The 24,525-nt window shown below is 43.4% G+C and overlaps 1 protein-coding gene across 9 annotated transcripts; it reads right to left on the reverse strand.

Moving 5' to 3' along the window:
- Positions 1–865: 865 nt before the first annotated feature.
- LOC310747745 (vomeronasal type-2 receptor 26-like) lies at positions 866–20,512 on the reverse strand. Of its 9 annotated transcripts, none has more exons than XM_083582754.1 (7): positions 20,031–20,048; positions 15,752–15,831; positions 9,747–10,029; positions 5,779–6,642; positions 4,168–4,395; positions 2,761–2,887; positions 866–2,026 (listed from the first exon to the last, which is right to left on the reverse strand). In XM_083582754.1, exons 2-7 carry the CDS (start codon positions 15,781–15,783, stop codon positions 1,128–1,130), a joined length of 2,433 nt encoding a protein of 810 aa, XP_083438880.1. In that variant the 5' UTR covers positions 15,784–15,831; positions 20,031–20,048; the 3' UTR covers positions 866–1,127. The 9 variants fall into 9 exon arrangements, with proteins under 9 accessions (XP_083438880.1, XP_083438878.1, XP_083438875.1 ...); XM_083582752.1 differs by lacking the exon at positions 20,031–20,048 and adding an exon at positions 18,518–18,804; XM_083582749.1 differs by lacking the exon at positions 20,031–20,048 and adding an exon at positions 17,583–17,644 and having other exon boundaries at positions 15,752–15,878.
- Between the last annotated feature and the right edge of the window lie 4,013 nt (positions 20,513–24,525).

The raw sequence follows: 24,525 nt of genomic DNA on the forward strand, positions 1-24,525 counted from the left end.
AATGCCAGCTGTTCATTTAGTATTCATTCTGATTCATTTGTCAGGTGGTTAGAGGGGGTTGCACACATTATCCCACACTTTCCAAGTCAGCTTTAACTGCAGAACCTGAATTTGCTGATATGTGATCGTATTCAGCTCAAAAATACTGACAGTCCAGGAGAATCCTGAGATTCACAGAGGTCACCTTGATTCTAGAACAAGCACTTGAGGCATGATGCTTTCTTTTCCCCTCCCACTAGAGCTGCTGCCGCCTCCAGCTACTGCTGGAAATGAAAGCATTCTGCAGATAAATGCCTCAGGAACAGGGCAAGATTGCCTGTTCCAGGAAAGGAAGGGTTAAAAAACTTGTCATTCCCCCCCCCCCCAACAAGAAAGTATGTCTGAGCTGGATGCTCCAAGCTTCTAAACTTGGGCCTTATAGCTTGAGCAAGCAATCCTTCTGTTTCTATGCAAACAAACCAGAAATTCTTATCGTCTAGTGTTCATTTTGTTATTCTAAGTTCATGGAGGATAACCGCTCCTTCTACCCCTCCTCAAAGCGAGCAGGCATTTTCTTCTGTTGGCGATTTTTGAAGACAATTTATTATTTTGGGTGTTTTTCTTCCATCATTATATATAAATATATTGATGTTCTTCTCTTTATACAATGTGATGAAAGGAGAATCCAGTGACTCAAGCTATATGTCCTACTCAAAGTCCAAAATAAAAACTATATCCAAAAGAATTTCTTGATTCAGATGTAACAAAGGACACATAGCCAAATGTTTAAATATAGATTTCCAAAGGATACCTGCCATAAAATGCAAGGCAATTATATGATGCAGGTGCCCATATTTTCATAGAACAAAAAACAGAGAGGATATGCTCATTTGCTATTTCCTCTTTATTAAGCACTCCTTGCTGTTCAGTTCAGGCCTCAACACAATGATGTAGCATTTGGGGGAAAAGATGGAACCCAGTAAGCATTGGGAATCCCTTTGTCAGAGAGACCACAGAGGATTTTTAAAGGAATTGCGCATAGGAATTGTAACAGATAAAATACAACAGGGTTATACGATGTAGAAAAAGAGAGATTAATTTGCCCATATTCTGATAGAACAAATAAACAGAGATGATAGGTTAATTTGTTATTTCTTCTTTATTAACTTCTCCTTGCTATTCAGATCTGGTCTCAGCACAATGATGTAGCATTTGGGAGCAAAGATGGAGCCCAGTAAGCCAGCACTGGAGGCCAAGATGGAGAAGATCTCCACAGCCACCATGTATTTCCCCTTGGTGCTCAGGTACACTGGAACAAAGGAGAGCCAAACACTACAAAACAGGAACATGCTGAAGGTGATGAATTTGGCCTCATTGAAGCTCTCAGGCAGTTTCCTGGCAAAAAAGGCCACAACAAAGCTGATAATGGCCAACAAGCCCATGTAGCCCAAGACACAGTAAAACAGGGCAACCGACCCTTCATTGCAGCCTAGAATAATTTCCCTCATTGCAGAGTGCATGTCAGAATCAGGGGATGGGGGAGAGGTTCCTAACCACACAATGCAAATGCCTGCTTGGATAAGGGAACAAGAAATCACAATGGAGCTTGCCAGTCTTTTCCCCACCCACTTCCTCATTCTGGATCCTGGTTTGGTGGCCACAAAGGCCAGAACCACCGTGATAGTCTTGGCCAGCACACAAGAAACAGTCACTGTGAAAACAAGGCCAAAAGCCATTTGTCGGAGCAGGCAGCTCACTCTTTCTGGAGGGCTGAGGAAGATTAATGGGCAGAGGAAGCAGAGCAGGAGGAAAGTGAGGAGAGTGTAGGTGAGGTCCCGATTGTTTGCTCTGACAAGTGGTGTGTCCTGGTGTTTAATGAAGATGGCAAGGACTAATATTGTGAGGAGAAAGAGAGAAAGAGCCAACAATGCTAAGCTCATTCCCAGAGGCTCTTTAAAAGACAGGAAGCTGATGGTCTTTGGAATGCATTGTGATTGGTCTCTGTGTGGATAGTGGTCTTTGGGGCACCCAACACAGTCATCCATATCTGGAGAGAAAGTAATGTATTATTATTTCAGATGTGTTGGAGAGTGACTACTAAGCTGCTAGTATGGTACTCTTATGGTTAAATTAGAAATATCACAGATATCTCCTTTTTTCACATTACGAGAAATGAGATTCTGACTAAACACCGGAAAGAACCTTTCAACGGGAAGAACTTAAGTAATGCGTAACAAACATTTTCCTTTTAGGACAGTGTCCATTGTGGGGACTGTCTATAAAGAGGGATGGAGGAGAAATTTGATTTTGTTGCTATTTGAATGGGAAAGTTATCTAAATTGCACTTCTTGAACCAACACATGAACCAAAGTACAGTACAGTGGTACCTCGGGTTACATACACTTCAGATTACATACGCTTCAGGTTACAGACTCTGCTAACCCCAAAATAGTACCTTGGGTTAAGAACTTTGCTTCAGGATGAGAACAGAAATCATGCTCCGGCGGCACGGCAGCAGCAGGAGGCCCCATTAGCTAAAGTGGTGCTTCAGGTTCAGAACAGTTTCAGGTTAAGTACGGACTCCGGAATGAATTAAGTACTTAACCCGAGGTACCACTGTATAGTTACCCTGCAAAATGTGTAATTCTCTAAAAATTTGTGATATATTCTCCAAACAAACAATAAATACAAAAATGTACCTAATACCAATTATTTAATTAATTTTCTCCACAACTTCTAATATAACTTATGTTTGAAAAGTATTTATCTTGTGTCTCTTACCCTTCTGAGATGAAATCTTGCCTTGAGGACATGGAACACAATCATAGCAGCAGAATGGCTCCCCCTCCTTCTTTTTCTTGCTGGTACCAGGAGGGCAATTTGGGTTACACACAGAAAGGGGTGGAAACTGTCCATTTAATGAAACACATAAACAGTTTAGCACACAGAAATTAGCAGCACTTTTGGCTTCCTATTCCTTCCAGCTAGAAGCAGGAAGACACTAAGTTACTTATTCTGCTCTTCATGATTTTAAAAAATAATGCCAAAACTGACTCTCTATGAGCCCCCTTTCGGCATTCAGAAGGAATGCATGAGGGCTCAAGGTGGGAAGTGGATTGGGGGCTCATCCTCACCAGCTCTCCCCCCATTATCTCCATACATAATGTAATACATTCTCCAACCCCCAATTCTCCAGTCATAGGACATGTAAAAACTCATAGTTCTTGGAGAGGACTGAGGTGCAGTGCCAAGGATGATCTACAAGTGTAAGAGTGGTCTTGTGTTCATTCATGTTCAGCTTGTGGGTTACCAGCAGGCATCTGGTTGGCCATACATAGGTAAAGGGACCCCTGACCATTAGGTCCAGTCCTGACTGACTCTGGGGTTGTGGCGCTCATCTCGCTTTATTGGCCGAGGGAGCCGGCGTACAGCTTCCGGGTCATGTGGCTGGCATGACTAAGCCACTTCTGGCGAACCAGAGCAGCCCATGGAAACGCCGGAGCAGTACCTATTTATCTACTTGTACTTTGACGTGCTTTTGAACTGCTAGGTTGGCAGGAGCAGGGACTGAGCAACAGGAGCTCACCCCGTTGCGGGAATTCGAACCGCCGACCTTCTGATCGGCAAGTCCTAGGCTCAGTGGTTTAACCCACAGTGCCACCCGAGTCCCCTGGCCATACATAGTTCAAGACAATAACCACCTGAGAGAATAGGAATGTTTTTACATGGTACCTAAAGATATGTAGAGAAGGTGCCAAGCGAGTCTTCTTGGGGGACAGCTGATTTTATTTATTCCTTTGCCCTTATTTATTGTTTTGAGTTTTCCACAATCTAAGAAGCCCCTTTCCTCATTCTATGGTTGGTGACACAGGGCAGCTACCCACAAACCTACATGGCCCCTGCTTCCTTCCCACCTGAGCAACAAACATCTTATTCTTGACAAAAGGCTCATGTAAAAACCCTGGGATAGAGAAAGCCCCAGCCCAACAGCCATGTTTATGCCATATCCAGATGCTGGACAAGACTGGCCATTGGCCTGACCCCACAAGTTCATCTTACTTTCTTAGGTATTGCAAAGGGAAATGTTTTGAATCAGGCTAAAAGCCAGGGATGAGCTGAACTGATGATCTCTAAATGCAACAATGCTCTGTTTTCCTGTATCTCATGGATGTAGGAGTTATGCCCCACCTGGTGAAAGCTTCTGTGCCACACCGTTCTGTTGTCATCAATGGAAATTTGCTGGCCTGGGGCAGATTCCACACCCACCCGTCCAACCTTGACCCTCACAAAGGAGTTATTTGGAAAAGTGACCATGTTGGTAATATCAAAGCCAGCTTCTACTTCCTTGTTCTCACCAAAAGATACTGTTTCCCCAGCAGAGTTGTTAAAGGAGACACTCCTAAGGAAGGGATGGAGCTGCATTGGAAGAAAAAGTAGTAACTATGAAGTAATGTAAATGTCTTTCCTTACTGGCACTCAGGATGTCTCCAGACTGTCAGTACACATAGATACTGCTATGCAAAAGTAAGCTATCCCTGATAAATGGTTAGTAAGCGGAGAATTTGCCTAGTGCACTGACGATTTCTATTGTTTCCTATGGAGAAAATCTCAATGCATTCCGGAACAAAAAAATCCATGGCTCTTAGGACACACTGCTTGGATATCTGCTGCTGTTGCAAGAGGGCAACCAGCCTCATATACTCAGCATGAAGGGGTTAATACCATGGAGTAAGCTGTCCTGCCAGGCTCCCTCGCTTTGGGAAGAAATGGGCAACAAAGCTTGTTTTCTACTCGGCCTATGTGTGAATTCTCTGCTCCCTCCAGTCACATGGATTTAATCTGCCTGTTTTGTTTCAGACAAGAATGGAATATGAAACCAGTGTTTTCTATACCAATTGTTTAGGAACTATTACCATTTTGTAATCAACTTATGTTTTACTGCCTGTGCAGATTTTTTCTGACTGCTATATGGAAAAGCACATGAATGTTACCTTTGAAGAATTTTGTAAGTAAACTATATTATAACCGTCAGTGGGATTCACTGGAAAGAGCACATCTGAAAGTTTCACAGCCTATATTTCTGTGTTTTGATCGGTGCATGTTTTCCCATGTTAAATCTCTGCTACTGTTTCCTCACCCAAAACTTGGGTCTTGGCTTCCCGGGATTTCCAACAAGAACGACATTCCTTAATGATCTCAGCTAAGATACAAAAAACAGCTTTAAAGAAATTCACTAAGTCCTCTTCATTACTTGTTTTTTGCTGGTCAGGGACAACCTCTGTGGGTGCTGTGCTTGCTCTTCCCTAGATTTTTCCTCAGCTGCAGAACATGCCTTGCCGACTCTCCCGTTTTCTGATCAGGAGGCCCATGTAGAGCTTGTCTGAGGCATGGGGCAGCTGGGATGCACATGGTGTTCTTGTCATTATATCGTAATTTCAGCAAGCCCTGGCAGGGCCCCAAACCCCGGTTTAGCTTTTTGATGAACGGGGCAAGTGTACCCAGCCGCTCCACTCTCTGCGTGGGCCTGTCTTTCAGTATAGGATCGGATCTTCCGATTAACTTGTATGCAGAGAGGCTGCTTGTGACGGAGCAGAACAGTGCTAGAGCGGATCATCCTGCACTAGCAATTTCTCTGCAAAGACAGCTGCTCACGAAAACACAGCGCCCTGCAGGATTGGATCCTCCTGCTTAACAATTGTAAGCGGGACGCTCTGATCCTACACTGTGCTACTCCTTCATGAGTAACTTCTCTGCAAACATTTGCATGTCAAATAAAATATATCTCATGATAGGTATTACCTGCCAAGGCTGCAGTTTCTGAAGCTTCTGCATCCCTCCTTCCACCGCTGCCCTGTATTTGGTCCTAGACAAGAACATGGCATGTAGAGCATGTGCTATGGCATAGACAGCATTATAGAGACTGTAGCTGTGACCAGTTATGCTCATCTCAAAACCAGACGAAGGGAGATCTTCCAGCTTTTCATCTCCGGTGCAGGTTCCACTGGCCTGCTCCTCTGTATTGGAGTTTGGAAATAAACAGAAAAATGCTTGTTCCCAAAGCTGCTTGACAAAGCCATTTCCATTTGCCTCAAAAGGATTTTGTACCTCAAGAAAGGCTTTGAATCCTTGCACCATATTTGAATGAACCGCAAAGGAGAGGGAACCATGGAAGACTTGCATATCCCAGTTCATTTGATAGGTCAGTGCTGTGAAATCCACCTGTGCTGTCAGTATCCACACCTTGCCCACAGATGTCTTGGTCACATTTTCCAATTCACCAAGTGCTACCATTTCTTTCAAGTCAGTCATAGAGATTGTTTCTCCATAGAAAACAACAACTTTGGCTTTACTTTCCATCATAGCTTGATAAATTTGGATTGAGTAGGACTGCAGGTCATAATACTCTGCCAAATATGTGATTTTTGGGGTTTTCTTTGAGAAGGCCAAGCAAATGCCTTTCTGGGAGAGCAGAGGTTTCAGGGTCTCAATAAATCTCTCTCCACTGTCATTATCTACAGCGAGCAGCCCAACCCACGTCCAACCAAAGTGCAGCAGTAACTCAATGATCCCAGTGTATTGATGGGCTTCATTGGGCACCAACTTGTAGAAGGAGGTAGATTGGCTTTGACCAGCATCCTCTGGGGCAAAAGAGCCATAAGTGAGCTAAAAGGAAATAAAGGGGCATAATCCATAAATTGATTGGGCATGCGTTCGCTGACTAATTATAAGGTGAGTTGAGACAGTTGCCCCAGGAAAGAAGGCACTGGAAAACTGGGAGGGTGGCAGATCTTTTCTGCATGGAGTGCTTGTCAGCCTCTGCCTCCTTGCATACCTTCTTTCCCTCTCCTCTCCCCACCCCATTTTTCCTTCTCCAGTTCCTTCTCTTTGTTTCCGTTCAGTCCTGCTTTCCTCTCCCACCTACTCCCTTTCCCTTTCCAGTTTGTTCTCCTTGTTTTCCTGCACTGCTACTTTCCTGCACCCTAGCTTCACCACAGCATTTCACCTTCTCATTTCATGGTGTCTTAATTTCCCTTCCCTACCTTTGTCAAACCCCTAACCCACAGAGTCCCGCTCAAGGGCCACAATGTGTGGGGCAGTTTCAAAGAATCCTAGAATTGTAGAGTTGGAAGGGAACACAAGGGTCATCTAGTTGAACCCACAGAAATGCAGGAGGTGGTTGAACAACGCGGTATCAAGCAAATGTTATGCCACACTATAGGGGACAACGCCTTGGGCCTGAGGTCCCTTGGACTCCCCAATAAAACATTTGAGGGGGCTGCCCTCCCCTCCCACAGGTGATGGGCATTATCATTCAAATGGTGTGTGCGCACTGTGTCATTTTGCAGGAGGGGTCATGCCTGCCCCCCCATATTTTTTCAAGTTGGCATCACTTGGGGGGGTTTGCTCACAAAACCTCCAGATCACCTTTAACTGCATAACCTGAATTTGCTGGTATGTGACTGAATCTTATTCAAACATAGTAACAGCCTGGAAGCATCCTGAGATGAATTCTAGCTCAGGCACTTAGTGCATAGTGCTGTTTCTCCCTCCCACCCACCCTACTATGACTGCTACCCCCTCCTGCTACTGCTACTGCTGTGAATTAAAGCATCCCACAGCTAAATGCCTCAGATGAACACAGGAAGTTGCCTACTGCTGTGTCAGACCATTGACCCATCTAGCTTGCCACTGATTATGTGGAGTGGTAAGAGACCTGATCAAAGATGCCACGGACTGAGCCTAGGACCTTCTACATTCACTGCAGGTGCTCTACTAATCCTTCCAGTAGTGTGATGACTTGCCAGAATAAACAGGAGCAGAAGCTCACCACAAGATTCTGGATTGCAATCTGGGTTTCCTTCTAATATTTTCAGTTATGCACCCCAATTCGCAGTGGGTTGCAGAAAGGTTCCACCAGACATTCTGCTGCCACTGAATCTTACTTCAATGCAACAAATAGGATCACATCATCCACTGCGCTTGAGACACCAGACTAACTAGAGGAGTCAGGGGAGGCATGTAGCATACACTGCTCAGACACCCAGCAGAGAGAAAAGGCTTAAGAAAGGGGATGAGGAATGCCTACCTACAGCAAACATGTTTAAATGTTGCTGAAGGGTCAATACTATATGACAGGTGAAGGCACGTTTTATCACATGTGGTGGAACTGTAAAATAATCAAAAGTTATTGGGAAATGATTTATAATGAAAAGAAAAAAATGTTTAAGACAACCTTTGTTAAAAGACCAGAAGCGTTTTTGTTAGGCATTACAGGCCAAGACTTGCCAAAAGAGTGGAAGAAATTATTTATGTATGTTACAGCAGTGGCTAGGATGCTACTAGCCCAAAGATGGAAAGATGACAAGATACCAACGGAAGAAGAATGGCAACAAAAACTGATGGAATATGCTGAAATGGTGACGCTAACTGGGAAACTAAGAGACAAGGAGAATAGACACTTTAAAAAGGACTGGGAACCATCTATGTTGTATTTACAGAAACATTGTAAAGAAGTGGACTCACTAGCAGGGTTTGAGTAAACACTTACAACTAGGAAAACAAGCATAAAAATGAAGACGTAATAATGGGAAAATAGCAAAGTGTAAGATGTACCGTATTTTGCGCCCTATAGGACGCACCGGCCCATAGGATGCACCTAATTTTTTGGGGGGGAAATAAAGGGGAAAAATTATTTCCCCCCCAGGCATGGGGCTGGGGCGGGGGAAGCCCGAGCTTCCCCCGACCCCAACCCCCAGAACATGCAGCTCTCCGCAAGCGTGGGAGCCCAGCGCCGGGCTCCCACGGCTTGCGGAGAGCTGCGCGAAGCTAAGCCTGGGTGCGCTGCGCCTCCACGCTGTCCCCCGAGCTTGCGGGGCTGGCGGCAGGGAGAAGCACGCGTCTCCCCGCCGCCAGCCTCCAAACCACATCGGGAGACAGGGGGATGGCGCGCTGCGCCTCCCCACTGTCCCCCGAGCTTGCGGGGCTGCTGGCGGCAGGGAGAAGCACGCGTTTCCCCACCGCTAGCCTCCAAACTACATTGGGAGAGAGCGGGATGGCGCGCTGCGCCTCCCTGCTGTCCCCCGAGCTTGTGGGTCTGGCGGCGGGGAGAAGCACGCGTCTCCCCGTCAGCCTCCAAACCAGGTCGGGGGACAGCGGAATGGCAGCGTTCCACCTCCCCGCTGTCCCCCGAGCTTGCGGGGCTGGCGGTGGGGCTCTCCTGAAGCCTGGAGAGCAAGAGGGGTCGGTGCGAAAGCCTGCATTCGCCCCATAGGACGCACACACATTTCCCCTTCGTTTTTGGAGGGGGAAAAGTGCGTCCTATAGGGCGAAAAATATGGTAACTGGAAAAAACATGGTACAAAACGGTAAGAATATAACAATATTTAATTAAAAGATTACAAAATCAAGGTAGAAGAAGACAGGCAGGATAAGGAAATATTTAAAGAACCAGAAGAAGAAATTGAGGGAAGTCATGGGAGAAGGGTGGGGGAGATGGGAATCCATATGTTCCTTTTTGTAGCATTGATTATTGTGTTGAATATAAAATTGTAAAACTTATTAAAAATTATATATGAGGGGGGAAAATACTATCTGACAGCTTTATGCTAAACATATTATTTAATTGTGTGAGGCACACTGGAAACACTTTTTGTGGAGGGCAGGATCACTCTCCTTTGTCAGTCACAACTATTTTTTACTATACAAAACCTTTCTGGATAGAAAAGATCATGGTGAATGAGTGAGAAGTCTCCAGTGGGAGATCTTACCTGGGGGATCTTGTAGATGCTCAAGATGTTTGCCATTAGGAGGGAGGTTTCAAAGTCAAGTCCTCCAATAACTGCAATCTGAAGTTTCTGAGTGTCACACTTGTAGTTGGGTACATGTGTGGATGGGAGGTTCAGAGTAGCCGCATAGGTCATCCTTTCATTGAAGTAACTGTCATAGATGTGGAATCCCAATGTAATATTAGGTAAGATCTTGGGGTTCTCATTGATCTCCTTGACAGCAAACACCAAGGCCAGGATATGCTGGTAGTTCTTTGGCAACACACTGCACAGAGAATTTTATGCTGTATCATTGTATGCAATTGTATCAAATGTATGCTATACATTTTTTAAGGGCCACATGATGATTCTTCTGCATGTCAGTGCAAATTGTGCCCTAATATACAAATATCTTGAAAACAAATTCTGTTAAAAGAATGCATTGTATTCCACTTGTATAACACTTTCACTAATACATGCATTTTGGGGTCATTTTACCCCAGGATATGCATTTTTGTATACATTGTTTGGCTGGAGAAGTACACTAAAATTTGGAGAAGGGTGAATTTCAAATGATGGCTCTCTTTTGATTTCAACATCTTTTTAGAGCATGAGAAATCTGGTAGGTTCACACTTAAATGTGAACTGATTTGAATCCCCCCCCTTCTCTAATAAGGAAATACAGTGGTACCTCGGGTTATGTATGCTTCAGGTTACATATGCTTCAGGTTACAGACTCCGCTAACCCAGAAATAGTACCTCAAGTTAAGAACTTTGCGTCAGGATGAGAACAGAAATCGTGCTCCGGCGATGCAGCAGCAGCAGGAGGCCCCATTAGCTAAAGTGGTGCTTCAGGTTAAGAACAGTTTCAGGTTAAGGACGGACCTCCCGAACGAATTAAGTACTTAACCTGAGATACCACTGTACATATATTTACTTAGGGGTCCTACATGTACCTGAACGAGATTCAAGTGATGCTGTTGCTGACACCATCCTCTGACCAGATTCCCTAAACCTCCACTCCTGCCCAATTCACTCACAGATTGATTAAACAACTGCTAGATACAAATTGCCACTTAACCCTCCAATTGTATTTCTGGCTGGTTGGACAGTTGAATTGATTTAAGAAATCTGCTTCCTAACCTGAAATTTCCACCAGCTCATTTGTTCTGATGCTCACCTCAAAATATTATCAACACACTGAGGATAAATAGCCTTATCTGTTTACTTTCACCTCAGCTTTCTCTGGTCTTTGCCACATACTCCTTCTCACAACTGACAGTTAACTGCCATTTCTTCACTGATCAGAACCTTCATTTGTTGCCCGGGCCAATTGGAGTGAATGTAACTGAACCAGGCCCTGCCTATAAATATTAGATGCAATTGTCTCTTTTCCCCCTTCTTCTCTTCCCCTCTCACCAAGAAGCCATCACCAAATAGCCCTACACCACATTAAGAGCACAAGGCCTCAAACTTTGACAGTCACACCCGGACATCAACAGAGGCCATGCAGAAAGCATACTTAGGGTCAGAGGCGTATGAAGGTCAGGTGGTACCTGGTGCAGAAAATTTCTTGTCACCACCCTCCTACACATTGATTTTTTTAAAAAAAATTGGCCTGCAAAAATAGTTTTATGTTATTTCATATTTTCTTACAAAAGAATGTAGGTTATGGGCCTCTGATAACAAGTAGGCAACTGTGGACAGGTACTTAAATCTACAGGATGGATTGTGTTTTGGCTCCACTGAATTGAAATTTCAGCCTTCACAACATATGAAAATGGGCAAGGAAACAGTTATTTACACGGAGGAGGGTCAAGATATTAACTGATATGCATGAAATTTCAGATATAGCTATATAATTCCTAGTGTAGTAAGATAAGACCTTTGGAGCAGGCTTTTATTAAAAAAAAGTTTTTTATGAACCATCCAAATAGGGAAGTTATTGTTCCTTTTTGACACCCCCGCTCCGTGATGGAACCCAGGGCAGACCGCCCCCCTGCCCCCCTTCCTACACCCCTGCTTAGGGTTGCTGCCTAAGAAAGCATAGATTTAGGGTCTCCCTCTCCCCCTTTCCAAGCCAACTCTTCAGCTTTGCGACAATTTCCCCACCCACCCCCCACCTCTCCCTGGAAGTAAATCCCAGTGAAATCAGTGGAACTTGCTTCTGAGTAAGCCTGGTCAGAGCTGGGGGATGTTTTTGTGACATCTGATTACGTGTCATATGAAGTCTTTACAAGGTATTAAGAAGTTGACTGGTCGTTAGCCTTTCCTTGAAGTCTTCTTTGTCAGAAGCAGTAAGGAGGTGAGAAGCAAGTCCGCCAACAATAAGATCACCAGGTTGGTAGTATTCATGTGGAATTCTGGACCGATCATGGATGGTGCAACATGTATGTTTGCACACCATATGTGGCAGATGAAAGAGAAGGGGCACAATAAACAGCAACATACTGAGGCAAATATTCTTTCTCATCTGACACCCTCATTTCCATCTAGAAAATGAACCTTAGCTTCAGAACCACGCTCAGTACAGTATTCTGCCTGACCAATTTGCAAATTAAAATCCTTTGTTGCAACCTGACAAAGAGAAAAGCAGAAATCCTTCCTCTTCCTCTGCCCTCTCCCTTACCTAGATTGGCAGAAAGGGGTTTTTTATACCTATATTTAGACTTTGGCTGGTATTGTCTGGAAATCTATTGAGACATTATCCAAGGGATAATGACAAGAGTAGTAATTACAGATGAGATAATAACTAGGGCTCTTCACATCAGCTACATCAAACAGATGGCACGAAAACCTGCTCGTAATGTTCCGTTCTGTCCATCTTTGGGCCAACAAAAGTACATGTTGTATTAAGCAATGAGAAAGAACATAAGAGTGGGTCTGTTATTAATGCTGACCAGTGGGATAATTTATCAGACCACCTAAAATTTCCCACTCAAACATCTGGTCATTAATTTACTGAGAATCCTACCAAGACAGGCAAAAGAATGGTGAAAGGGACCGAGTTTTGCAGGTGGTTTGTGTTGGTGACAAAGAAGAATAGGTATTAAATGAGAATTCTCTGAATGCCAGGATCCAGGTTTGGGGCAAGTAAATACTCTTTGATGAGAGAATCCCAGCAGAGATTTTAAATCACAAAATATCCATTAAAGTAAACATGGAAGTCTAGGCTTTTAAATCTTTAAAACAAGACCTTGTTAGTTCCAAAACCTCCCTCTTCCCTTTGTTTATCACTAGCTTTGACTCCAAATTCTACCCTTAAATCTAAAGAATAAATTTCCCTCCTGTTCACAGCAACTAGACTAGTTATTGCCCAAGGGAGGAAACCTCTAATATAGCAATAGAGCCTTGGGTTAACAACATCTGGGGCATTGCCATATCAGAACGCCTCACATACCATCGGTGACTAATCAAAGGCATCTCCAAATAAGATACCTTTGACATGATCTGGGACTCAGCCACAATGATGAAGAAAAAGTGTTTTATATGCATTATAACACTTTGACACCAGATGGCGCTGTGGAGTTCCATCTTTCGCCAACATGATTTGCCATTACAGTCGTACCTTGGTTTTCAAATGCTTTGGGAGTCGAATGTTTTGGCTTGCGAATGATTGAAAACCAGAAGTGATTGTTCTGGTTTTCGAATGTTCTTTGATGTGACTTCCGTAGCTTCTGATTGGCTGCAAAAGTTTCCTGCAGCCAACTGGAAGCTGTGCCTTGGTTTCCGAACCTTTTGGAAGTCGAAAGGGCTTCCGGAATGAACTCCGTTTGACTTCCAAGGTACCACTGTATAAAGTTTACAACACGTTTTCCTGAAGTGCTTTTTTGCTTTGTCTAGATCCAGCCCTGGTTTCCCTTTTTTTCTTTTTATTGAACAGGATATTTTAATGCCATCACCATTCACAGAGGTGAATTACAATAATCATGCCAGTGTTCTTATCTGTTTACAATTTATCTGTAAATATTCAATGAAGCATTTCCATTCTTTTATAAAAAGTTTGTTATCTTGATTTCTTATTTTTCTGCTAAGTTTTGCCATTTCTGCATATTCCATAAGTTTTTGAATCTATTTTTCCTTTGCTGGGACTTCTCCTTTCCATTTTTGGGCGAGTAACATTCTTGCCGCTGTAATCCCATACATGAATAAGTTCTGTCCCTATAATTCCCAAAAGAAAAGCTTCTGTTTTTTTTTTTTTTACAAAGTTTATTTTAAACATCCCTTTCAATTCTTTATATATCATTTCCCAGTAAGACCCCCCCACATACGTTATAAAGTACCTTCCTTCTCTTTACATTTCCAAAATCACTTATTTGATTTAGATTTATACATTTTTGCCAATTTGCTCAATGTTAGATACCATAAATATATCATTTTCAAATAATTTTCACTTCGACCATAACATGCTATAAATTTTATATCCATATTCCATAATTGTTCCCATGCTTCCATATCTATATTATGACCAATATCTATTGCCCAATGTGTCACTGAGGATTTTACTTGTTCATACTTTGTTTCGAAGTCCAATAATATCTTATACATTTCAGACAGCACATTGCCAGGGTGTCAAAGTTATTTAAAGGCCCTCTTGGTCACAATAATGCCTCCCACTGCTTTAAATAGGTAGCGACAATAAACAAAAGATGCACTAACTTTCCAGGAAACCTCAAACATTGACAATTGATTAAGCATGGATCCGAATGCCTGCAGCTTCCTTAGCTAGCAAAAAATAGATGAAATATCTCTGCCAGCTTCTTAGTTTTTCAAATGCACCATAAGGTCAAAAAAGCATTGGGAATCCCTTTGTCAGAGAGACCACAGAGGATTTTTAAAGGAATTGCGCATAGGAATTGTAACAGATAAAATACAACATGGTTATACGATGTAGAAAAAGAGAGATTAATTTGCCCATATTCTGATAGAACAAATAAACAGAGATGATAGGTTAATTTGTTATTTCTTCTTTATTAACTTCTCCTTGCTATTCAGATCTGGTCTCAACACAATGATGTAGCATTTGGGAGCAAAGATGGAGCCCAGTAAGCCAGCACTGGAGGCCAAGATGGAGAAGATCTCCACAGCCACCATGTATTTCCCCTTGGTGCTCAGGTACACTGGAAGAAAGGAGATCCAAACACTACAAAACAACAACATGCTGAAGGTGATGAATCTGGCCTCATTAAAGCTGTCAGGCAGTTTCCTGGCAAAAAAGGCCACTACAAAGCTGAAAATGCCCAAAAAGCCCATGTAGCCCAGGACACAGTAAAACAGGGCAACTGATCCTTCATTGCAGCCTAGAATGATTTCCCTCATCGCAGACTGCATGTCAGAATCAGGAAATGGGGGAGAGGTTCCTAACCACACAGTGCAAATGCCTGCTTGGACAAGGGAACAAGAAATCACAATGGCGCTTGCCAGTCTTTTCCCCACCCACTTCCTCATTCTGGATCCTGGTTTGGTGGCCACAAAGGCCAGAACCACCGTGATCGTTTTGGCCAGCACACAAGAAATGGTCACTGTGAAAACAAGGCCAAAAGCCATTTGTCGGAGCAGGCAGCTCACTCTTTCTGGAGGGCTGAGGAAGATGAATGGGCAGAGGAAGCAGAGTAGGAGGAAAGTGAGGAGAGTGTAGGTGAGGTCCCGATTGTTTGCTCTGACGAGTGGTGTGTCCTGGTGTTTAATGAAGATGGCAAGGACTAATATTGTGAGGAGAAAGAGAGAAAGAGCCAGCAATGCTAAGCTCATCCCCAGAGGCTCTTTAAAAGACAGGAAGCTGATGGTCTTTGGAATGCATTGCGATTGATCTCTGTGTGGATAGTGATCTTTGGGGCACCCAACACAGTCATCCATATCTGGAGAGAAAATAATATATTCAGATTTCAGATATTCTGGACAACAACTACAAATGCTACCACTGTAAAACTCTTGAGGTTAAAATAGAAATATCACAGATGTCTACTTTATACATTTGAAAAGCACCATGTATATATTGTGTCCCCTACCTTTCTGTGATGAAATCTTGCCTTGAGGACATGGAGCACAATCATAGCAGCAGAATGGCTCCCCCTCCTTCTTTTCCTTCCTGGAACCAGGAGGGCAATTTGAGTTACATAGCGAAAGGGGTGGAACCTGTCCATTTAAATAAACACATAAACATTTTAGCACACAGAAATTAGTATTATTTCCCCCCACCCCAACTAGAAATAGGAAGACACTAAAATACTTATTCCAAACTCAGAGCCAAATTACGCATTTTTCTATTCATGCTTTACAAAAAGTGTACTCAACCTGACCATCTGGGGAACAAGTATCTCAGATGGAGAGTGATCTGTTGGAATGTAATGTTAAAGATATTCTCTTTTCCTATCTCTCAATGTTAAAGATATTAACATTAACATTAAGGAGTCAAACTATTCATTTTACTGTTCATGCTTTTTTTAAAAAAGTGTGTTCAACCTGACCATCTTTGTGCTCCCTTCAGGCACCCAAAAAGAACGCATGAGGGCTCAAGTTGGGAAGCAAATTGGGAGTTTATCTTTACCAGCCCTGCATCCATTATACCCATGCATAATGGGAAGAACTGGTCCACACCCAATTTTCTAATCATAGCACATGTTTAAAATTTTGCTTCTTTGAGAGGACAGGCGCATAGTGTCAAGAATGATCTACAAACATTGATAGATGCAAAAGAGAGAAGAGGTTTCTCTCTGCTGTATATAAGATTATATTACGAAGTATCTTGTTTTTGTTGGTTGAAGGAATGGATGACACTGCAGATTCCACATATCTTAGATTTAGATAATATCTATACATTTATCTATCTATCTATCTATCATCTATCTATCTATCTATCATCTATCTATCTATCTATCTATCTATCTATCTATCTATCTATCTATATCATGATACTATTTTATGTAGTGCAGAGAAAATATATTGAATCAGGCTGGAAAGCCAGGGAAGGGCTGCACCGATGATCTATAAGTGCAAAAGCATTCTCCTTTCCTATCTCTCATGGATGTAGGAATTATGCCTCACCTGGTGAAAGCTCTGGTGCCACACCATTCTGTTGTCATCAATGGAAATCAGCTGGCCTGGGACAGCCTCCCCACCCAGTCTTCCAACCTTGACTCTCATGAAGGAGTTATTTGGAAAAGTGACTATGTTGGCAATATCAAAGCCAGCTTCTACTTCCCTGCTCTCACTGAAAGATACCGTTTCTCCAGCAGAGTTGTTGAAGGAGACACTCCTTAGGAAGGGATGGAGCTGCATTGGAAGAAAAATAGGAACTATGCATATGTCTCTCCTTACTGACACTCAGGATGCCTCCAACGTTCAGTACTGGCAGGGACTGCTATGCAAACAGAATCCATTCATTGGAAATGATTTGGAAGGAGAGCATTCACAGAGAGAACCAATGATTTCCTTTCTCTCCCATAGGGAAAATCCTAATGCATTCCTGACCAAGAAGAAATGAGAAAAAAATCCATGGCTTTCAGTTCCCACTACCTGGATATTTCCCACCCCACGGAAGAGATTCGTAGGGTAACCAGCCTCATATAACCATCATGCAGACATTTAATCAACCCATGAAGGGGTTTAATGCCATGGAGTAAGCTGTCCTACCAGGCTTCGTCTATGTCACTTCCTTTCACTTTGGGAGGAAATGGGCAACAAAGCCTTTTGGCTCTGGAGAAACTCAGCCCACATGTGAATTCTATGCTTACATTAAGTGGAGGATCCTAGTCTACACTCAGTACTTGAAAATATTCAGTGTGGTCTTCTACATTTCACTGCCATGTCAAATAACTTGTATGTTATAATAGGCATTACCTGCCAAGGCTGCAGTTTCTGAAGCTTCTGCATCCCTCCTTCCACCGCTGCCCTGTATTTGGTCCTGGACAAGAACATGGCATGAAGAGCATGTGCTGTGGCATAAACAGCATTATAGATGCTATAGCTGTGGCTTGTTATGCTCATCTCAAAGCCAGACGAAGGGAGATTTTCCAGCTTCTCCTCGCCAGTGCAGGTTCCACTGGCCTGCTCCTCTGTATTGGAGTTTGGAAATAAACAGAGAAATACCTGTGCCCAGAACTGCTTGACAAAGCCATTTCCATTCTCCTCAAAAGGATTCTGTACCTGAAGAAAAGCTTTAAATCCTTGTACCACATTTGAATGAACTGCAAAGGAGAGGGAACCATGGAAGACATGCATATCCCAACTTATTTGGTAGGTCAATGTTGTGAAATCCACCTGTGCTGTCAGAATCCACATCTTGCCCACAGATGTTTTGTTGATATTTTCCATTTCACCTAGTGCTAGCATTGTTCGCAAGCGAACCATGGACGTTGTTCCTCCATAGAAAACAACAACCTTGGCTTCACTTTCCATAATAACATGATAGATTTGGATCAAGTGGGAATACAAGACATAATACTGAGTCAAATGTGTCATTTTCAGGGTTGTCTCTGAGAAGGCCAAGCAAATGCCTTTCTGGGAGAGCAGAGTTTTCAGTGTCTGAATAAATCTCTCTCCACTATCATTAACTCCAGCGAGCAGACCAACCCACGTCCAACCAAAGTGTAGAAGTAACTCAACAATCCCAGTGTACTGATGGGCTTCACTGGGCACCATCCTATAGAAGGAAGTAGACTGGCTTTGACCAGGATCTTCTGGAGCAAAGGAACCATAAGTGAGCTAAAAGGAATAAAGAGGCATAATTCATAAATGTTGAAGAAGGACTGTATGTGTATTCAAGGCCTACCCACCATACAGATGAGATGAGCCAGTTGCCTCAGGAAGGAGACTCCAGAAAGTTGGGAGGGTGGCCGATTTGGCCTCCATGGAGTGCTGCCCTGTTTTGCTCTCCTTTCTCCTCATCTTCTGTCTCCAGTTCATTCTCCTTGCTTTCCTGTGCTGCTGATGTCCTCCTCCCTAATTTTCCTTCTCCATTTCATCCCCTTTGTTTCATCACAACATTTCACCTCTTCATTTTATGAAGTCCTACCTTCCCTTCCTTTCCAAACCTCTATTGTACCACAGACGCACAGAATCACACACAAATGCCAGAACGTGTGCACAGCTGCCTCCTGTGTCAGCCAGTGTGGTGTAGTGGTTAAGAGCAGTAGAGTCGTAATCGGGTGAACCTGGTTCACGTCTCCGCTCCTCCACATGCAGCTGCTGGGTGACCTTGGGCTAATCACACTTCTCTGAAGTCTCTCAGCCCCACTCATCTCACAGAGTGTTTGTCGTGGGGAGGAAGGGAAAGGAGAATGTTAGCCACTTTGAGACTCCTTCGGGTAGTGATAAAGCGGGATATCAAATCCAAACTCTTCTTCTTGTTCTTTCTGACAGGCAGGCTTTCAGATTTGCAAAAGACCACCTTAAGTCTCCAGTCAGTAAGCCATAGCCAAGTTGGAAGAAATGTCAATTTGCAGAATGGAATGTGGAGGTGGTTTTTTTTGAGGAGCTGGAGTAATGAAGCGAGGTGAGATGAGCTGTCTACCACAAACACAGTACCTTCTCAGTCAGGAGGGTGGAAAACAGGACTGGGGTGGGGGTGGTGTTTCCCGAGCCCCAATAAGTTACAGCCTTATATAACTAGCATGTTTAGCTCTAGTTAATTCATGAGGGTGTAAAGACCATAGAGTGGTAAGCTGCTGTTGCCAATCTTGTGTAGGTCATACCTCCTTCACCTCCAGTGAAAGAGGGGACCTTTCTGCCAACACATGAGCCAAAGTGCAATGTTTGTTGGCCAATCCAGACCATTCTCTGCATGCCTCAGTAGAAGCTCTGTACAGGACCATTTCCAAACATAAAGAGAAAGTCACCTATTGAAAATCCTATTACTGACTTTTTAAAGCTCTAAATTGTCTAAACCTCATATATCTAGAGGGCCACACTTCTTGGTTTATTGGGTGAGGCCAGGTCACACCAAATACATTCTGTTGCCTGAGATAGAAACCAACTGGTCCTGCCATTGAATCCTCCTTCAATACACCAATAGGACCACAACATCCACTGCACTTGGGACACCAGATTAGTTAGAGAAGTCAGGGGAGGCACTGCTCAGACCTAGAGCAGAGAGAAAAGGCAAGTGTGCTTAAGAAGGGGAAATAGGACTGCCCACCTAGAGCAGACATCTTTAATTGCAAAGCGCACAGGAAACACATTTTCTGAAGAGCAGGACTACCCTCCTTTTTTAGCCACAACTCTACAAAACGTTTTTGGATAGAAAAGATCATGGTGATTGAGTGTGAAGAGTCCAAGGCAGTATCTTACCTGGGGAATCTTGTAGATGCTCAATATGTCTGCCATGTAGAGGGAGGTATCAAAGTCCAGTCCCCCAATAACTGCCACCAGGTGTTTCTGGGTGTCGCACTTGTAGTTAGGTATAAGTGTGGAGGGAAGGTTCAGAGCAGCCCGATAGGTCATCCTTTCATTGAAGTAACTGTCATAGATGTGGAATCCTAAGGTGATATTTGGTAAGATCTTGGGGTTCTCATTGATCTCCTTGATAGCAAATATCAAGGCCAGAATATGCTGGTAGTTCTTTGGCACAACACTGCAATGAGAATTTCATGCTATATTTTTGAAATATATGCTATGCAATTTAAAAGGGGGGGGGGAGGCTTGACAATTCTTCAGCATTTTAGTTGAAATTGTGTCCTATTATATATGCAAAGGAGTTTCCCTGAAGGAATACATTGTATCCCACTTTTATACTTGTAGCTCACTTTTATTAATTCAGTGGTACCTCAAGTTACAGACGCTTAACTGCCATTTCTTGGCTGATCAGAACCTTCAGCCAATTAGTCTGTTGTTGCCCAGGCCAATTGGAATGAATGGACCTGATCCAGTCCCTGTCTATAAATGAAATTCCCTCTCTTCCCCTGCCACCAGTCCTCTGTCATCTAACAAGCCTGCACCATAGTGACAGTACAAGGCTACAGACATTGACAGTCATAGAGAGACATCAACAGAAGCCATAAAATATTTTGAAATATTTTGAAACCACGAAGCTGATTAATAATAATAATATATCTCACAAGATAAAAATAAAGTGTACAGACTGCCCTTTGGGCTTAGACATATAGAAATCATTTATTTACAGGTACTGAGCTGATCCAACAAAAAAGCTGTATCGAAATGCAGAGAAGCAGGTAGCCAGGCTTAATGGAGTAGTTCTCATCATATTCAAACCTGTGACACATTTTAAACTGGGAGGGTCATATAAGACTAGCCTGACTTGGATGAGAAGATCTGAATGAGAATTTCACCTCAAAGGAGAGGTGAGCTTTTAAGACTCTCCACCCTAAACTTTCAGAGATGAAGTTCAATATTCAGAACAGAGAAGGGCTTTCCATCTTAAAGTAGGTAAGTTTAAGTTGTGGCTCCTCTTGTGAAAGTCTTCTTGGAAGAAATTTGGTGGGCTGTGGGGAGGACAGAACACATGAATGAAAGAAAGACTCTCTCATCTCACTGATGACACATTCAGATCTCCATTTCCCTCCCTCCAAGCCAACTCAAAACCTCTGAAATGGTCTCCCCTCCCCGACACCTCTGCGTGGAAGGAAATCCCTCTAAAATCAGTGGACAGGCTTCTCAGTAAGCCTGGTTAGAGCTGGGGGATGTTTCTGTACCACCTGATTACTTGATACATGAAGTATTTACAAGGTATTAAGAAGTTGATGGGTGGTTAGCCTTTCTTTGAAGTCTACTTTGTCAAAAGAGGTAAAGAGGTGAGAAGCAAGTCCGCCAATAATAAGATCACCAGGTTGGTAGTATTCATGTGGAATTCTGGACCGATCATGGATGGTGAGGCATGTATGTTTGCACACCATATGAGGCAGATGAAAGAGAAGGGGCACAACAAACAGCAACATACTGAGGCAAATATTCTTTCTCATCTGACACCCTCATTTCCATCTGGAAAATGAACCTTAGCTTCAGAACCATGCTCAGTACAATATTCTGCCTTGACAGGAACAGCACTTTCCTACCAATTCTCAGATTAAAATCCTATTTTACATCTCAACAAAGAGAAAAGCAGAAATCCCCCCTCTCCCTCTTCCCTCTCCCTTGCTTAGAATAGCAGGAAGGTGTTTTATGCCCATGTTTAGACTCTGGCTAATATTGTCTGGAAATCTATGGAGACATTATTCAAGAGAGACTTAGTCATGGCGAGATTGATAATTACAGCTGTGATGATAACTAGGTTTCTCTACATCAAAAACAACAAAATGAAAAAACACCAGCACATGCTTGTGTTATTTCATCAAAATGGTTTCTGTCAGTTTATGGGACGACAAAAGAGCATGGAAAAATAACTACAAGGAGTAAGAAAAGAACAGTGGTCCAGTCTGCTATCAGTGCTGAAAAGCTTCATCTGAAGAATGGAAATGATAAGTCTGACCTCCAAAAATTCCACCCCGAACATCTGTTCATTAATTTACTGACAATCATACTAAGACTGAAAAATTGTGAGAGATTGAGTTATGACAGATGATTTGTGTAGGTTGCAAGGAAGATGAAGTATAAAAAGGGAGAATTCCCTGGATGCCAAGATCCAGGTTTGGGGCAAGTACTCTTTGGTGAGAGAACCCCAGCAGATATTTCAAATCACAAAATATTCAGCAAAGTAAGGCGTGGAAATATAAGTTGTTAGATCTTAAAAATATATCCCCATGAGTTCCAAAACTTCCCTCTCACCTTACTGTTGAACAGGACCACACATCTGGTAAGTGAAAAACTGGCTTACTTACAAACGCTTCAAAGGTCAGGTTCATGTGTTTCTCCATACATCAGTCAGAAAACACAGGCAGTGACACTTGGCTTAGTTACACTGGTGAAAGCTCCAAATTATTGGTATAGGAGTCCAAGAGAGGCTTCTTAGAGCCATGAGGTCTGAGCTTGTAGCAACCAGCTAAGACCTTAAATGTTGTGCTTCTTGGGTAGACTGATAGAGAGCAGTAGGCCATATATTTCTGGATAAAGCCTGCTGGCTGGGCCTATGATTCTAAAGATTGGTAATTAGGGTGAGGTAAGCTAGCTTTTGCTATTTTGGGGCTCTGCTCAAATTCCAAGAGTGTCTTGGTATCTTCCTTAAATGTAATTCTAAGTTAAAATGGTTCTGTTTGTGCTGCAATCTCTCAATAACGTATTTGCTTCTATTTGCTGCTTTCACTTCTTATTGTAGGATTTCATCTGAATGTGATATGTAGGGCTGCTGTCAGGGTTGGTTTTCTGAAAGGGCCCAGCTAATCTTCTCAGACAACATAACCCTCAACATTGTTGTTGTTGCTTAGTCATTTAGTCGTGTCCAATTCTACGTGACGCCATGGACCAGAGCACGCCAGGCACTTCTGTCTTCCACTGCCTCCCGCAGTTTGGTCAAACTCATGCTAGTAGCTTCGAGAACACTATCCAACCATCTCGTCCTCTGTCGTCCCCTTCTCCTTGTGCCCTCAATCTTTCCCAACATCAGGGTTTTTTCCGGGGAGTCTTCTCTTCTCATGAGGTGGCCAAAGTATTGGAGCCTCAGCTTCAGGATCTGTCCTTCCAGTGAGCACTCAGGGCTGATTTCCTTCAGAATGGAGAGGTTTGATCTTCTTGCAGTCCATGGGACTCTCAAGAGTCTTCTCCAGCACCATAATTCAAAAGCATCAATTCTTCATCGATCAGCCTTCTTTATGGTCCAGCTCTCACTTCCGTACATCACGACTGGGAAAACCACAGCTTTTAATATACGGACCTTTGTTGGCAAGGTGATGTCTCTACTTTTTAAGATGCTGTCTAGGTTTGTCATTGCTTTTCTCCCAAGAAGCAGGCGTCTTTTAATTTCGTAGCTGCTGTCACCCTGAAAGGTATAACCCATCTCTTTTACTTGTTTGCCCATGGAGGACCATAGGCTAGGCCCCCATGGTCAAACTAGAACTAGAAAACCCCACTCCTTCCTGATATGCTAGCATCTCTCTCGTCTCCTTTACATGTCCTGCAGCATTGGGAAATTAACCCTGAGAAGGTGTTCAGAAACCACACATTCTTTGCAAGTTCTGTGTGAGTGTCTGGAGGCGGTTGTAGGATGGATTGCAGCTAACAGATGGAGGTTGAATCCTGACAAGACAGAAGTACTGTCTCTGGGAGACAGGAGGCGGGTGGGTGTGGAACACTCCCTGGTCCAGAATGAGGTAACTTTGCCCTGAAGGACCAGGTGTGCAGCTTGGGAGTCATTTTGGACTCACAGCTGTCCATGGAAGCACAGGTCAATTCTGTGTCCTGGGCAGCTGTCTACCAGCTCCATCTGGTACACAGGCTGAGACCCTATCTGCCCGTGGACTGTCTTGCCAGAGTGGTGCATGCTCTGGTTATCTCCTGCTTGGACTAGTGCAATGTGCTCTGTGTGGGGCTACCTTTGAAAGTGACCCGGAAACTACAACTAATCCAGAATGCAGCGGCTAGACTGGTGACTGGGAGTGGCCACCGAGACCGCATAACACCCGTCCTGAAAGACCTACATTGGCTCCCAGTATGTTTCCAGGCACAATTCAAAGTGTTGGTGCTGACCTTTAAAGCCTTAAATGGCGTAGGCCCAATATACCTGAAAGAGCATCTCCACCCCTATCGTTCAGCCCAGACACTGAGGTCCAGCACTAAAGGCCTTCTGGCGGTTCCTTCACTGCGAGAAGTCAAGTTACAGGGAACCAGGCAGAGGGCCTTCTTGGTAGTGGTGCCCACCCTGTAGAATCTCCTCCCATCAGATGTGAAAGAAATAAAC

The sequence above is a fragment of the Podarcis filfolensis genome (assembly GCF_964270895.1).
Source record: "Podarcis filfolensis genome assembly, chromosome: 13".
NCBI classification, from domain to species: domain Eukaryota; kingdom Metazoa; phylum Chordata; class Lepidosauria; order Squamata; family Lacertidae; genus Podarcis; species Podarcis filfolensis.